Source organism: Danio aesculapii, chromosome 20 (genome assembly GCF_903798145.1).
Source record: "Danio aesculapii chromosome 20, fDanAes4.1, whole genome shotgun sequence".
Classification (NCBI taxonomy): Eukaryota; Metazoa; Chordata; class Actinopteri; order Cypriniformes; family Danionidae; genus Danio; species Danio aesculapii.
The window spans coordinates 23,385,512-23,402,698 of NC_079454.1; the positions used below are offsets into that span (position 1 = coordinate 23,385,512).

General features: G+C 37.3%; 1 protein-coding gene across 3 annotated transcripts in view; it reads right to left on the reverse strand.

Annotated features, from left to right (window-relative positions):
- Window positions 1–4,878: 4,878 nt before the first annotated feature.
- Window positions 4,879–17,187, reverse strand: part of kita (KIT proto-oncogene, receptor tyrosine kinase a) — a 47,977-nt gene continuing 35,668 nt past the window's right edge. For 2 of the 3 annotated variants that reach the window (XM_056480937.1, XM_056480935.1), the window contains exons 17-21: window positions 16,698–16,820; window positions 11,881–11,992; window positions 11,698–11,797; window positions 11,471–11,576; window positions 4,879–9,707 (exon numbers count right to left, since the gene is read on the reverse strand). In XM_056480937.1, coding sequence (XP_056336912.1) covers window positions 9,534–9,707; window positions 11,471–11,576; window positions 11,698–11,797; window positions 11,881–11,992; window positions 16,698–16,820 — 615 coding nt within the window. In that variant the 3' untranslated portion in view covers window positions 4,879–9,533. Of the gene's footprint in view, window positions 9,708–11,470; window positions 11,577–11,693; window positions 11,798–11,880; window positions 11,993–16,697; window positions 16,821–17,187 lie in introns of those variants that run through there. The other variant, XM_056480936.1, reaches the window with a different exon arrangement.

Sequence of the window (17,187 nt, forward strand, 5' to 3'; positions counted from 1 at the left end):
AGCACTGTCACCTCACAGCAGGAAGGTCGCTGGTTCGAGTCCTGGTTGGCTCAGTTGGTGTTTCTGTGTGGAGTTTGCATGTTCTGTGTTCGCGTGGGTTTCCTCCAGGTGCTCCGGTTTCCCACGCAGTCCAAAGACATGCGCTATAGGTGAATTGAATAAGCTAAGTTGACCGTAGTGTATGTGTGTGAATGAGTTTTTATGGATGTTTCTCAGTACTGGGTTGTAGCTGGAAGGGCATTCACTGTGTAAAACATATGCTGGATAAGTTGGCGGTTCATTCCGCAGTGGTGACCCCTGATCAATAAAGGTACTAAACGGAAGGAAAAATGAATGAATATTTGTACTCAAAATGGAAAGACCAAAGAACAATAACAGTTTACTACAACCCATGGCTAATAAATCCAGTAAATTCAAAGAAACTGAGAATTGTAAAGTAGATGCTTAGATATTTATGAGTTTTTTTTTTCCTGCTGAACATGAAAGAGGATATTTTAAAGAATATAGAAAACCAGTAGCCATTGACATCCATGGTATGAAAAAACAGCTCTATGGTAATCAAGTAGTATTAAAGATAGTATTAGTAGTATTAAACATTGCTCAAAATATCTTATTTTATGTTCAACAACAAAAAAGAAACTCAAACAGATTTAAAAAAAAAATGTTGTTTGAGTGAATGTTTTTGGGTGAAATATCTGTTTAAAACAGTTAACAAAGTTTTCATCCCTTCTTTTATAAAGCTCTCAAACCCTTCAACCCTCCCTGGACATGAACAGGTCAAACTGTCATCGACACCACAGAAACCACAGGGAGGTGATGTTCATTCGGCAAACCACTCTGACTGAAGTGCAAAATGAAAGCACTTTTACAGCAACACAGACAACACTCAAATAAATTTAGGTATAATTTTTTTGTATATTTTTCTAGCTGGAGTTAAAACGTTACACAATTCTTCACATTCTCTAAAAATTACAGTGTGTTGTGGAGATAAAAGGACGGTAATGTGGCATTCATGGGGTTGTAAATAAGCCTGTCAGTATGTCATTAGTTTTGCAATTCCCTTTCAGAACGGCAATGGAAATTACACACTTCATCTAAGAGTAACTGTTTTCACTTCTTCAACATCTGGACGTCTCTGCAGGTGTTTCTTGTATGGCATCAAAACTGTAATGTGTTTTGAAACATTATTCTTTTAATCCCTCTCTCGCTCTTTCACTTTCTCATGAAGTCCTCAGGTGCTGCTGACTCACTGTATGTATTTTTGTCATCTTCAATAGTGGGAAATCCTTTTAGCTTCTTATCAGATAGGCAAACAATAAACTCTGACTGTGGGAGATTCACATGCTCAGAGAGTGCTGTGATGTATTTGGGACATCTCAGAGCCTAACTACCAGCTAAGATCTTCCTAAATGTACACAATACACTTCATCTTACTGTTAAGGAGTCCAAAACAATTTACTGAGGTACTCTGCGAACAAAATGACGGTTCATTGTAATGAGGGTTCATGTCTGTGGCCCATTAGAAACAGATGTCCAGAGCTGCAGCAAATCCAAAATCACAGACCGTCTCTGACAACATGCTTTTACATCATTTTCAGCCCATTGGGCATAATCATAAATGGGACACCATTTCGTCACAGACAGTTGCATTTGCTGTAGTCTGCAGAAACACTACTGCGTGCTCCAACAGATGGCTGACAATATGGTCCAAAATCATGTAGTGTAAGTATTAGACATGGTCCAATGGGATTTATTTCAAGGATATTGCACGACACTTTATAAATACTATGCATGTATTAAGAAAAGAACTTTGTCAACTATCAATTACCTTTCCCCCCAAAAAAATAAAGACAGTAAGTAAAGTTTATTTATAAACTAATTTTAAGAGGATCATGTGCTTATGATTGACCACGGCTGGTCCCGCATTAGCCAATACATGATTCACCAATCAGACAAATCCAAACGTACATACAGTAAATAATTAGATTTCCTTACGTTAATCATCTTCCTCTTGAAGAATCCCCTTTCCACCGCTTCTCCTCCCTCTCCTTTCTAGGACATGGCGGCTCAGTGGTTGCCTGTTGCACTGTTGCCTCACAGCACGAAAGACGCTGGTTCGAGTCCCAGGTGGGCCAGTTGGCATTTCTGTGTGAACTTTACATGTTCTCCCCGTACTCGCATGGGTTTCTACTCCAGTACTCTGGTTTCCTCCCACTGTCCGAAGACATGCTGTATAAGTCAATTGTATAAACCAAATTAGCACAGTATATGAGCGTTAAGTATTGGGCATTACAACATAAACATATGCTGGTATAGTTGGCAGTTCATTCCTCCATGGCAACCCCTAATGATCAAGGAATAAGCCGAATGAACGAATTCAGGGGAGTTCTCGAGACCTACCTGAGCTCAGACTCCTCTCTCTCCCAATGAAATGGAAGGGAGCCCTGGGCTCGAGGATCTTCAGAGCTCATGGCTGTCTCCTGGGAAAGCATGCCAAACACGCTGTATAATCAATCATCAGCTTCAAGAGTTCACCCTTAGCTGATGATCCATCAAAAGCTTGTTTGGCATGCTGTCCTGGGAGAGAGCCCTGAGCTCAAGGGATCCTCGAGCCCGGGGCTTCCTCCCGTTCGCAGAGCGAGAGGGGAGCTTGAGCTCGGTGGATCTCAGAACTCCCCAGCTGTAGTAGCTAAGAAAACACGTGAGAAAAAAAATGGGGCTAGACAAATGTTTGATTGTTATGCATGATGCAATTCTTTGGATGGTGGGAGGAAACCAGAGAACCCGGGGAAAACCCACGTGGCCACAGGGAGAATATACAAACTCCTCACAGAAACGCCCACCGACCTGGCAGGACCAGCACTGGCAGTGTTCTTGCTGTGGGGCTAACAGTGCTAACCACTGGGCCGCCGTGCTGTCCAATCTATGGTAAAGGAGAAGAATGGGGAGGAAGGGGGGGTTTCTTCCAAACGAAGATAAAGTGGACTGAAGACTGGGGTTATTTATAGTAGCTTATGGCTCATATGATTAAATGATAATGATTAGCTTAATACGAGACCGGCTGTGATAAATCATAAGCACGTGATCCTCTCGAAATTAGTTTATAAATAAACTTCACTAAGTGTGAACTCTTGAAACTACTGTTTATAACAGGGGTGTCCAAAATTAAACAGACCTGAACCAGTTAATCAAGCTCTTTCTAGGTATACTAGAAACGTCCAGGGAGGTATGTTGAAGGAACCTGGAGCTAAACTATGCAGGACACCGGCCCTCAAGGACCATGTTTGGACACCCCTGGTATATAATATGTACAGTAGTAGTCAACATTTGAAGTGGATCAAAAACATTTTTCAAAATTGTCTAAGATTTTGAGTGTTGTTCAGTAGTTTTAGGACAACTTTGATGAAAGGTATTGATCCACTTGAAATGTAGGCTATAGTGCTCAGCATATTGGAGTACACCCATCACAAGTCATATACAGTATACTATTTGTATATATACATTAGTTTAGTCAGTACTGAAGCCAAATCTGGAGAAAATGTAGTACACTAAAATTTATGTTAGTGAAAAGTATTAAATAAAAACAATTAAAAAGAGGACAAATCAAGAGAAACAAACATATATACAATTTGTTGAAATGTTTCTTGCAATATTTAGCTTGAATTTAAATGTATAATCTTGCTGTTTCTAAAGATGTTTAGAATTTTCACTAGATATTTTTTTGATTGTTTTTATGGGCCAAAACCCTCAGACAGCAGTTTATCTATAAGACTGACACTGATGAACGCTCATAGCTGAAATGTTTGTTTTTCGTTTCTCTTGTTGTATTGATTACATTATTTAGTGCAGACCATCTTTGCTGCTTGTCTAGATGAAGGCTAAAAAGAGCCTCTCAGTCATAGCAAGAGAAGCTGGTCGTTTCAAATCTATGATTTGTAATATTCTAATACAATTCAATTTGTAATATAGCTTTACAATGTCACCAACTCATCAAGTCCCCTCAAAAGACTGCAAAATACAAAAGCAGATGAGAGCAGGCTAATGTAGAAAATCTAAACCAGTTCAATGCTGCAGCTTCAGTTCAGCTCTGAACAGGGTAAAGATGTGTCATCCAGTGTCTCGATGTTTAAGAGAATTTGGACTGAAAACCCTGCAGTGACCAAACCGCTCAACAGCAAAAAAAATAAAAAAATAAATTAAAAAACTAATGAAAGCAAGTTTAATTTATTTGTTTCAGCTACAGCTACATGACAAAGCGAATGTGGTTCCTTTTCTGTGCTCATTACTGAATCAGCCACTAATTTCCATGCAGGACAATGAACCCTGTCACACAGCAAATCAGTTCCTTTAAGCTGAAAGCATATAATCCTTAAATAAAAATTATAATTATAATTCAAAATAAACCTTATTGAAAATTTCTGGAAAATCCTTGTTGATAAAGAAACTCACAGTTAACTGTAAAATTACTTAGGAAGAGTGTATTCAGATAACAGTAGAGATATTACAGCGAATTATTTTATATTAATAGTATTTGCCACAACATAGTTTTTGTTGAAGTTCCTTGGCTGGTTTTGTAATGCACTTTTCTACTAGTAAGCCACAATGTGAATCCTTTTAGATTTTGTACAATGGATACATTTCTGATAAAAACAAAATCAAGTCTTCAAGCATTGTTCTCTAATTTCTCCACCAACAGACCCATTTTTCTTCCCTTTGTCCCAGTTTGAAATCACAATTAGTTTACTGTTTTCCTTTCAGGACATGTTGTTTTTAAAAAAACACAGAGCAGTGGTCTGCTTTTCTTTTAGGAACACCTATAATCTTCCTCCAGATGGCCAATAAAAGGCTTCAAGCTAAAGGCCTTAATGACTACAAGACTCATGGTTTCAGTTATTTATTTACATACTGAAGTAACAAGAGCTACACACAGGATTTGCACATTTGTCTTAAAAATAAAAACTGTAAAATAAATATACAATAAAATACATTAAACAAATCTTCTCAGGGGCAAAACACCTTTCAATTATAGAAAAATGCGTATGAGAACTGTAGCGGTCACAATTGGGAATCCTGGACCGTCTGTGTTTAGTTTTCACGTATACTCCTCCTGGCATCGTTCACTCAGACACCATTGAAAATACTGAAACAGAAAAGCAACGGCGAATATAATGTAAATGGATTAAATGTGTAACCAACTGTACCTGCCGTGTGTCTGAAAACTGCACTTATGAAGAAAAGAATCAAGAGGCAAGACAATAACAGAAGATGATCAAGTAAACTTATATGGAATTGACAAACTGTAACATACAAAACAAAATCTTTGCAGCACATGAGAGAACGTACCATGATAATAAAATAAGAAGCAACAATATGATATACATATATTTATATATATTATTTACATAAAGAAAAGAGCAAATAGTGATGGTATGTATGCAGCGGCTTCAGCATTTGACTTCAAATCTGAAATTCATTAACTACAGTCCTTCTACTGGAGGATCCATCAGTGCTCTGCTATTTTAACAGCAAATGACCTGCATTTACACATTCATACACTCATGCAGACACGCAAAACACATTAGCGCAAATGGAAGCAAGAGCCAGTGCCTATCAGGAACAATGTCCCAGTGTGGCGTGGAGATGGGAGACAGTCTGAAAAAGATCTCCCCGGCTGACTTTGTGGAAGTGAGACATCCGGCGGGGGAAGCAGCTGGACACAAAGAACAGAGGGAGACCTGGGAAACGAGCTCCTGACTGAGTGCCTGGACTACTGATGTTTGCTCAGCTCGACTCAGTCATTGCTCATATTCAAAAGCATTTTCTGCCTTTTTCCCTTTGGCAGTGGAATGAGAATCCGATTGGCTCATCTAAGTAACAGAAAGCCGCTCTTATTTTTTTTTTTTGTGTGTCCTCCATCTGAAAGCCACCTTTCTATTGGCAGATCCTTCGTCGGCTACTCCTATATAGAGCAAGAAGCCATTGGCACCCGTTTCTACACCCCAGCGGCAGCTTTCTATTGGCTCAACCATCGACAGCATGATTCTCATTGGCTAAAGAGCAGAGATAACGTTTCAGGCACAACAGTTGGTGTAGAAGAGTAACTGAGTCAAGTCTGTAGGAAACAATAACCCGCCATTTCCGCAAACACAAGAACGCAGAAAGACCGCACAACCTCAGAGTACGTTTACACAACAATGAAATAATAATGGAACATGTTTTAAGTATTTTGGCCATCCATTGCCTGAAAATTTTAACTCTTGAATACATATTCGGCCAATTATAAAACAAAAGGTAACACTTTATTTTGATGGTCCATTTTAGTAGACTGTCTGCTCCTTCAACAGACATTGAACTTACTATAAGAAACTTTGCAAGTACATGTCAACTTACACTAACCCCAACCTAACTACTTATAATCTAATGAGAATTAGTTGGCATGTAGATGTAATGTAATTCAAATTCAACAAACAGACCATCAAAATAAAGTGTGACCAAAAAAAATATAGTTATTGTTTAAGGGTGCTTTCACACTAGCCTCATTTAACTGGGTTGAATCGCAGCAATCGCACCCAAGTGCACACCAAAAGCAGACCAAAAATTATACAGACTTGCTTAAAGAGGTAGTCCAGTTATGCTTTTAAATGAACACTGGAGCTGTTCACTTGTGCTGAGAATATGATCTGAACTTAAACAGACCCAATTGCAAAAAGTTCTGTGCATTATTGGACTAAACCAGCTGCCGTAGTCAGTTATGCGTGATCGGCCAAATTTTCCTCCTTTGTTTCTTTACTTTCGAAGTTACCAAAGGAATGTTTGCGTATGTTAATTCTGACCATTTAGAAAAGCAATTTAGGAAATACGTTCAATGACATCTGGCGAGTGATGTGGATGTAGTCACATGACTGCATTTTTTTGGTTTGTTTTAACTGTTTTGGAAAAGCACAATCAGCGTGGTGTGAAAAAAAACCTGATGAAAAAAACTACAATGTATTATTTGCTGCCCTTGGTCAGAACCAAATAAATCTAATCGCAGATGTGAAAGCACCCTTAATCATGATTACAATATCGCCAGTAACTAGTAATGTATTTACGTAATGTTTGCACAAAATTTTGCAAAAATCAGGGGTCTGGAAATTTTTAATTTTAATATCGGTCTTCACAAACATTTCAGAAAGAATACAATTATTGTCTTTTTGTAAACAACAATAAACGTGATTTTGCGAAAACGTTGATGTCGTCCACTAATCAGTGGACTTATTACTCATATTTTATGAGTGATTGACATCCTAAAAAAACAACAACACCAAGAACCACTACAGAACTGTATGTGCACAGAGCCGAAGTGTTTTGTTTTGTTGCCACCTACTGGTCTGGCAAGCATAATGCAGTGTTGTTTAGCAATTGTTTCCACAGGAACTATTTTGACAACACTGTCATTTGCGAAAGTTTTCAAATACACAAGAGAAAAACATTTGAGTACATTTACATGGACAAGAATAATCCGATTATATTTTGATTAAGACAATACTCTGATTAAGAGTCTATCATGTAAACAGTGTTTTTTATTCATTTAATCCGATTAAGGTCATTATCGAACTAAACAAAAATCAAATTACCGTGTGGAGCATGCAGATTTTAGTCACATTACAGGCATGAAAATGCCTAAACTATTATCGTCGTGTAGGATTTTCACCGCATTTTGCGACAAGATATTCTATACACACGGCTGTTTGACTATTCTCTGCACCTACCGAGTCAGCAAAGCACCACAGACACCTGCATTGCGAGTTTTTTCCCCCCATACGGTGTGTGGTATCAAATTTTATTAAAACACCACTATTCCAGCACTTCATACTCTCATCCAATATCTCATTTGTCATGGGGGGCATGCATGAAATGTTCTTTAATTAAAGTGAAAGTGGCAAACTTCAGTTAAAGTCGACAAATTAAAAATAAAACACCCGAAATTACATGAAACTCTGGAGGAAATGTGGATAGCACGGTGATGCAATTACGTTAATCGAATTACGTGCTATAGCATGTAAAATGGGATCATGAAAGGAACATTCAAAAAGCAACTCATGTAAACACCTTAATCTTATTATTGTCTTATTCAGATCAAAGCAAATAATTTGATTACAGATGTCCATGTAAATGTAGTCATTGTTGTATAAACGTACCTTAAGAGGTGTCTTTACTTAAAACGAATCAACCTCCACATTACTTTTAATGCAAAAAAAGAGAAGCTAGCGAAACATTTACAAATGTACAAAAGAGCACTACTTGCTATGCCTTCCAGTTTCATAAGATATGTTTTCACTCTGATTGTTGTGGAATAAAGAACAGAACTGATGCTACAGAAGCTACCTGATCTTCCACCATTATAGAACCACGTCCTATTTAAAAACTACTCTAAACCAAGCCGAACAAATGAAACCAGTGTTTTTTTAACCAGATATTTTCCTTGTAGAAGTGACAGAAACGGTTTAAAGTGATCCCTAAAAGAAACACTGTCTAAAAGTTTGATGCCTCAAGCTTGAGTTACCGCTTGACTGGATCGTTTTGCTGTCCCAAATTACGTTTCCAGGTTGAAAGAAAAAAAAAAAGAAGACAACACAAGCTAATAACATAATACTGCTATGTAACCAAAATATCACTGAGTAAATGATGAGCTGTGATGAATTGCCTCTACCTGTCTCAACATCTTTCCTGACAGTGAACTGAATTGTGCCTTAATTTGGTCTATTGAAACATAAACTTACAGATTCAGCTGCCAACAGACAAAATACTAGCCCCAACGCAACATGCATCAAGTAGCTTGTTTTTTGGCTTGCGCATGATCATGCTGTCAAAGTTACAATGCGGACTTATTGCTGCTTATACATACATTTCCAGATAACGTAGCCTTATACGTGTTGGATATTTTCATTTTTGAGCAGAAATGATAAATTCGATAGGAAAATAACAGCGATTTACACTTTTACTACTGACACTCAGTGAGTCATATTCAACACACGAGTGTTAAAGGTGCGATATAATGCATTTTCAGCTAAAAGATCATGTCAAAATGACGTCAGATGTCGAATTTCCAAAGTTCTCATCGTGATTTGATCTTATCTCCGACTTAAATAAGCCCGTTTGACTGTCACTTGTAAAGACTCGACGACTAGCAAAAAGAAGCATTATTGTGTTTATATATATCCCACGTAATGAAGGGATTCTATAGAAAACAAGTTCAGTTCTCCTGCAGATCCGCATTGGAGATATAGTACCATGGAATGATGCCAGCATTGATTATTAGCTTTCTTGAAAACTCAGTGTCCCACAGTTCCAAAGAACGCATGAAATGGTAATAGGAAAGCACACCATCACTGTCCTTTCTTATATACACAGTCTGCAAGAAAGGTGGAAAGAGCCGGTAAGCTCTTGAGATTTACGATCAGTGTTTTTCACCAAAGTCCTCAAATATGTCAGACAGCTACAATGACGCAGAGAGTCTTAGAAGATGAAGTTTTTTGCTGAGAGTGGGATCTTCAGACTAGAGGCTGACTTGGACTCGATCTATCCAAAAAGACGTCGTTGCTGGAGAGCAGGGGTTGAGTGGCGGTGCTGTGACTCCCCACTGAGTTTAGTCGATGGACATGAGAACTGGATTCCTCACGGGGACCTGGTGCTGCTGGCAACCTGGAGCTGAAGTTTAAGTAAATCTGAAGAGAAGAGGGAAGTTATTGTTTTATTAACTACTTATTTCACCAAAAATTAAAATAGTACTCTTAGAGTGGGTTTTATAAACCTTTATTTTCAGAAAAAATATAGAAATGATTCCTGTTTTTACTTTAAACTGTTCTTACTTTAAACTTTCCTCTTTTTATTTTACAATTATTACATTTTGAATATTTAATTTTTTCATCAAATGTGTGTATTTTGTTATTAATTAATATTTTAGTTTTTATTTTGGTTTCAGATTTTTGAGCTAAACTGAATAAAAATGAGAAAATTTTCCTGATTTAGTTTAATTTTAATTAACTTTTAGTTTAATTTTAATTAAATTTAAATTCCCTGATTCCAGTTTAATTATTTTTTATAAGATTACATTATATTATAACAAATTATTTATGTCTTATGGTTTTAAATTTAGTTCAAAGTCTCTTTAAGACAAGTCATTTCACTCTGCGACCATCTTTGAAACGCCTCTTGGCCAGTATGCTCGGGCATTCTGTTTAAATGGGGAAACATCAAATTCTCCAAAACTGCTTGCCAAGCTTATGATTGAAATTCATATTAGGAGCCACCAATAAAATTAAACAACATCCATCTCTTTAGTTTCATTTCTAAATGTTTGAATCACACAAAATCTGCAAAAACACATGTCTGGTCCTGTACTAGAAGGCGGGCTTTATTCGCCATATAGCAATCAATGATTGGAGTTTGTTTAGTTCAGTGTGGTTTAATTTACACTGCTGGAAGTCCAAACACTGAAGAGCAAATCCATCGATGCGCAGCTCCACAAGTCCCAAACCAAGCAAGCCAGTGGCGAGGAACAAACTTCACCAATTAATTAAAGTGAAGGAAAAAAAAAAAAAACTAGAGAGAAACCAGGCTCAGTTGGGCATGACCATTTCTCTTCTGGCCAAACTTCTTGTGCAGAGCTGCAGTCTACGAGCCGGAGGCAGAAAAACGCTGGATGTCCATCGTGGAAAAGCTGCAGGTGTGTGTAGGTCACCAGCGGGTGTTCAGGCTGGCCCATGGGATCAATGCGAAGAAATCTGAAATTGGGGTCCCTTCAGGAATCAATCTCATGCTCTCCGCTCCTCCATGGCCACCACAGAATCTGCTCAGGATACAGCCTGGTCCAGGATTATGGAGACCTCTAGAAGTGCTCTGTAGTTGGGATCATCTCTTCACAGGTCTTAGATCAAATCAATGGTGCTGCACAATCTCTAGAGGCCTTGTTAACTATAACATGTTTATCATGTTTCAAACTATTCAGCGTTTTGTAACCTATTTAAACAAATACATTTTGAAAAAAAAGCAATGTTAATTATTAAAGTTTTAGTAATTTTGTTGTGTTTTATTGTTATTTGTAGTAAAAAGATTCTCAAGTATGTGAGTATTTTTTATATTTACTCATATTTTACTCTATATTTTTTGTATTTACGTTTTAGTTGTCATTTTGGTTACATTGTATATTTTTTTAGCTAAACTGAATGAAAATGGGAAATATTTCCTTAGCAGAAAGCAGATTTATTATCTTTTTTTTTTTAGATGACGCTTTTTTAAATAAAAAATATGGTTTTAAGTTAACTATAACAAGCAAATTTGGTTTTAAACCATTTTATGTAAAAATATAATTTTTGTGTATTAAAAAAATACAATTATATAAAAAAAAAAAACAAGATTATGTTATTGACCTTTGCACTTTTACAAAGTTTTGAGAGCTAAAAAATAAGGAAAAACAAAGGCAGCCTACATGTTTGGTGCTGTCTGAGATCTGTTGTTCGATCTTCTCCACTATCTTGCTAAATGAGGGTCTCTTGACGGGGTCGGCATCCCAGCACGAGTGCATGATATCGTACCTGAAACACAACAAAAAAGCAATGTTTATTTGTGTGTGTCTGGGAACATTTTTGTAGAGTGTAAATGGTCTCATTATCTTGCCATTTTCCTCCTACAGAACTTCTCTCATCTCAAACTTACATTTCATTCGGGGAGAACTCCGGTGACTCCATTCGATATCCTTCCTTGATCATCTTATAGAATTTAGAGTCCACAGGCATCCCTGGATATGGACTACTCCCTATAAAAGCACAATATTTAAATTAACAATCAGTTTATTGTATACATACGAATATGGTCTATTATGAGATGAGCTGAACGTACCAAGGGAGAAGATCTCCCACAGCAGGATGCCATACGACCAGACGTCACTCTCGAAGGTGTAAACACACTCAAAGATGCTCTCCGGGGACATCCATTTTACTGGGAGACGAGCCTGAGCAGAGAAAACACACATTACACACATTCCTTCCTTAACAGCACGGACAGCTTGAAAACAGTGCATCACACATTTCTTCTGCGACTCCCATAGAAACGGTTTACAATCAAAACACACATTTGGAAACCCCAACCGTGTGGTTTTGATGTTATTAACAAGTTGTAGATTGATGTTACATGACGAGGTCTTTCACACAGTGCTTAATGGGATAGTTCAGCACCTTTCAGTGGCTCCAAACTTTTTCTGTTGAACACGAGAAGATATTTTGAGTAGGAAACCAGTAGACATTAATTTCCATAGATGGAGGAATATTGAAATACGTTGTAAAAAATAAATCTTGAGGCTTGTAATTTTCATTAAAAAAATTGATGTGGTCATTAAAAATAATGGTCATAATTTCTTTAAAAAATTGATATTCTGGATTTATTATAAAATATTGAGAAGACTTTGCTAATAAAATTAAGAGATGTCAGTGCAATAGCCTAGTGGTTAGCGCGCTGACATATGGTGCAATAGCACTTCAGGGCGTTCCGAGTTCGAATCCCGGCTCGTGGACATTTCCTGTCCCTACCCCCTCTCTCTCTCCCACTTCGCTTTCTGTCTGTAAAACTGTCCTATCCGCTTAATAAAGGCAAAAAAAAAAAAATCTTTAAAATCAAGAGATAAATGTAACTTATTTTTTTAAGGAAACCAGTGCAATTATAAGGCTTAATTTGAGAAACCAATTAAGCTAATAAAATGAAGGCAAGATGGCTTCAAGTTTATTTTCAGAAAATTGGCTCAATTATGTGGATTTGATTGAGATGTTGGCATTTGAATCTCAACAACGGCAGTGATCAGACGACATTTTGAAGGAGCAGATCAACAGCGAGCATGTTATGAGGTAAGCATTAACAGTTTATAATTTCTGTTGTCTTAAATAACCTCTTTCAGGAAAGACACATGTTGTTCAAGCTTGTTCGGGAGCCTAGTTTGATCAGGCAACATTTAAACAGGGTGGACGAACATCAGTGATCTTGTTGGTTAGCCTATCTATGGAAGTCAATAGATACTGGTTTCCAGCATTCTTTAAAATGTTTTCTTTTGTTTTCAATAGGAGAAAGGAAGTCAAAGAGGTTTGGAACAAGCGGAGATTGAGTGATGACAATTTACATTTTAGGGTGAACTATAAGTGTATAAAATAAACTGACAAAAAAATAAATAAATCACAATTTTTCTGACTTTTACAGTATGTGCGTGTAGGTTGGATTTTTGTGAAAATTAAGCCCTAGAAATAGCTGACAGGTAAGCGCACTGCTTAATGACCTATAGGGAGTGTATTGAGACACACTCAAAACAAACAAATCAACACAGTAATCTACTAGGACACCAATCAGGTAAAATAACGAGTAAATGATGACTATTCGATTTACCTAGGGCTTAATTATTTCAAGTGTTCAAACTAAAGCTCTAAATACTCTAAATGTATAGAATACAAATATCCTTGAAGGCTTGAACTGTAAACCATGTTTGTCATGACTGTTTGTTGCTTTGGGCTTCGTTTACACCATGAAAACCTGGATGCAAATTGAGTATCTGTAGAAGAAGCCAGCAATAGCAACATTAGTGTTCTCGTTAATGCAAATCCTGGAAAATAAATCAACTGTCTTGATATTGCAGAAATGACCCTATTCTCAGCTTGTTTTGCATGGATCTCTTGCCAGTATTTTACATTCAGGTAAAGTGCATGTCTCAACATGGATAAAAGTTCTTGTATTTTTTTACTGAATATGGTCATAGTGCTTTAAGGGGGATTTCCTTTCTAAGTGTTCTTGGAATAAAACCCATCTCTCTCTCACACACACACACACACACACACACACACACACACACACACACATATCAGGAGTATCAGAGTAAATTACAGGGGTTTGTGGCATTTTTTTATTTGATAAAATTCAAAAAGCTTTATTGTCGGTCCCAAAAGGGGTTAGAAAATTGTATTTAGACAAAAAGCTCACGCATAACAATACAATAATAGAAGAAAAGATGAACAAATATTGGCCAAAAATGGGCCTAACTAAAAACTAACGTACCTGTATTATGGTGTCATGATTGAAATCAGATTATTGACTGAATTCTACGCACTTCTTCAAATTCCTTCATGTTGTAACAACAGAATGCTGACACGAGTTCAGTAAAATATTTATATTGCAGCTTCAGAGAATATAAAGAAGAGTTTTTGTATTTAATTTGTGCTAAAGTACTTTCACAGTATGTTTTGTATGCATTGCCAGATAATGGTGTCATTTATAATGCATGTATTGAATTACAAACATTCTAATATAGTTATAAATTGTAACAAATGGTTTCTATTGAGGGGCGTTAAGTGGTTGGCACAGTTGCCTCAGAGCAAGAAGGTTGCCTTTCTTTTGCATGGTTGTGTGTGTTTCCTTCGGGTGCTCCAGGTTATGGATATTGAAGGAATAAATTGACCTTAGTGTGTGATTGGGAGAGTGTGTTGGTGTTTCCCAGCACTGAGGGTTGTACTCTGAGTGCTAGGTTGGGGCTGGAAGTTCATATGCTGTCTAAAGCCAAAGACTATAGAATACACATATACTCGTATAGTTTAGAATGGGGAAAAGTGTAAAGGTCAATATGGCGAATGAAGCCCTGTCTACTAAAGGAGCCAATCATCGATCACTATAGACCAGGGGTAGGCAAACTCGGTCCTGGAGGGCCGGTGTCCTGCATAGTTTAGCTTCAACTCTAATCAAACACACCTGAACATGCTAATCAGTGTCTTCAAGATCACTAATTATCTATAAGCAGGTGTGTTTGATCAGAGTTGGAGCTAAACTGTGCAGGACACCGGCCCTCCAGGACAGAGTTTGCCCACCACTGCTGTAGACTGATGTTTCTCCAGGGGTGAAGCTCAGACCAGACGTGTGCTTTTACAGCAGTTTTTGTGGACAACAAATGCACGAATCTCAGCGAATACTTGCTTCACAGACATAAGAAATATTCAGATAAAGCTTGAAATTTGTACTTTTGAATGAGCTGACTATACTTAAAAACAAAAGTTTTCTGGTTTTGTAATCCATATAAAACAAATGTGTGGTACAGTCTGTCCTGTCAAACGCACATCACATTACAGCAGCAACTACTCAAATGTCCACACACTTGTAAACAGAGGGTCACTGTCATTTCTGGAGGAGATTTGCCATCAAGACCAAGTTGTGGATTACTTTAGAAGACCAGCACGATCTGATGAAGCATTATTTAGAGGATGATAATGTGTAGAACGGCCATAAATGAGGTTGGTGTCATGATCTCATTCCTTTCGAGTGCACATGCGCATTAGCGTGGGCACCCTGAAAAAAATGCAGATTTTGTTTGATTCGAACGTTTAGAAACTAAACTTACGAGATGGTTGTCATTTAATTTTATTGGTAATTCCAAATATGTAATGGAATCGTACGCTTGGCAAAGAGTTTCGGAGAATTTGATGTTTTCCCATTCAGACAAAATGCCCGATCATACTGCCCAAGAGGTGTTTCAAAGATGGCCGCCAAGTGAAATGACTTGTTTTAAAGGGACTTTGAGAGTAATTGGTGGTTCATTCAGCAAGTATTCATTCAGCAAGTATTCAATTCAGCAAAATTAAAAATCATTATCACAAATTAAGCGGCGCGATGGCGCAGTGGGTAGCAATTTTGCCTCACAGCAAGAAGGTTGCTGGTTCAAGCCTTGGCTGGGTCAGTTGACATTTCTGTTTGGAGTTTGCATGTTCTCCCCATGTTCGTGTGGGTTTTCTCTGGGTGCTCCGGTTTCCCCCACAGTCCAAAGACATGCTTTATATGTGAATTGGGTAAGCCAAATTGTCCGTAGTGTATGTGAATGGGAGTGTATGGGTGTTTCCCAGTGATGGGTTGCAGGTGGAAGGGCATGCGCTGCACAAAACATGTGCTGGATAAGTTGACGGTTCATTTCGCTGTGGAGACCCCAGATTAAAGGAACTAAGCCAAAAAGTAAATTAATTAACGAATGAATATTACAAACTAAAGAGCAATTATCCACAATTATGAATTGTGTCTTATTATTCACATTTTAAATAGGTTGTCATTATTTAAATCGTTTTATTGTATTATACATTTTATTAAATTAATGAAATAATAGGTATTTGGCATTAAAGACAACATGGTAACAAGCTTGACGCAAGTCTGAATGCCATAATTGTGCCCTAATATGCACATTTTCTCTTTTCTATTTCATTTAGTGCAAGTAGTGTGTTCACACAGAGAAATCCAAAATGATTATGTGCTCTGTATGAAACACTTATTTAAACAACAACAACAACAACAAAAAGCAGCAAAGTGTGGAATGCACTCAACTGTCACATTTTAATTACACAGTGTCAGGGCAGGGCTTTCAGACTCCAATGATGAATGACATATTAACCCGATAAAACCCACACACAACCCTGCATAGTGTACAGTGTGTTATTTAGGATGCAACTTATGTTTGGCTGGCAGTCAGCCTTTAGCACTGATGCCAATGCAAATTAAAAGCTTTTAACCTCAAGGAAGTGTCTTCAATCTGGATTACATGCCATTCACTTAATCCCATAATTACATTTACCGTATGACATGTAAAATCTAGTGAGACGATCCAGAGGAAAATTTAGATTAAAGTTGTTTCTAAGAAACAAGTAATGACTTACATTGCCTTTGACAACATAGTTTGAGTCAGTTGTGATGTCTCGGGCTAGTCCAAAGTCACAGATCTTGGCCACTCTGCCTTGGGTGAGGAGAATGTTTCTAGCTGCCAGGTCTCTGTGAATACACTGAAAACAAACACAGATAGATTAAACAATCATGTAGAAATACAAGTCAACATACACTCTGATATATTATGGAATAAAGCACAGACATTAACCCTTGTGCACTGTTCAGATTTACTGCCATTTTGTTACGTTATGGATGAAAACTTCCACTGAATTAAACTGCTGTAAAAATGCATCAGATAAATATTGTTTTCAAATTTCTTTGCATAAATCTGTTAATCAACCTCAGTCCTGATCTAAACTACTAAATTGTTTAGAAAATTACAGGATGTTAACTCTTTAATTTCCAAATTCATAAATGATGTCACTGATTTGGTAAAAAAAAAACACACACACACACAAAATAACGTATTTCAATATGAAAAGT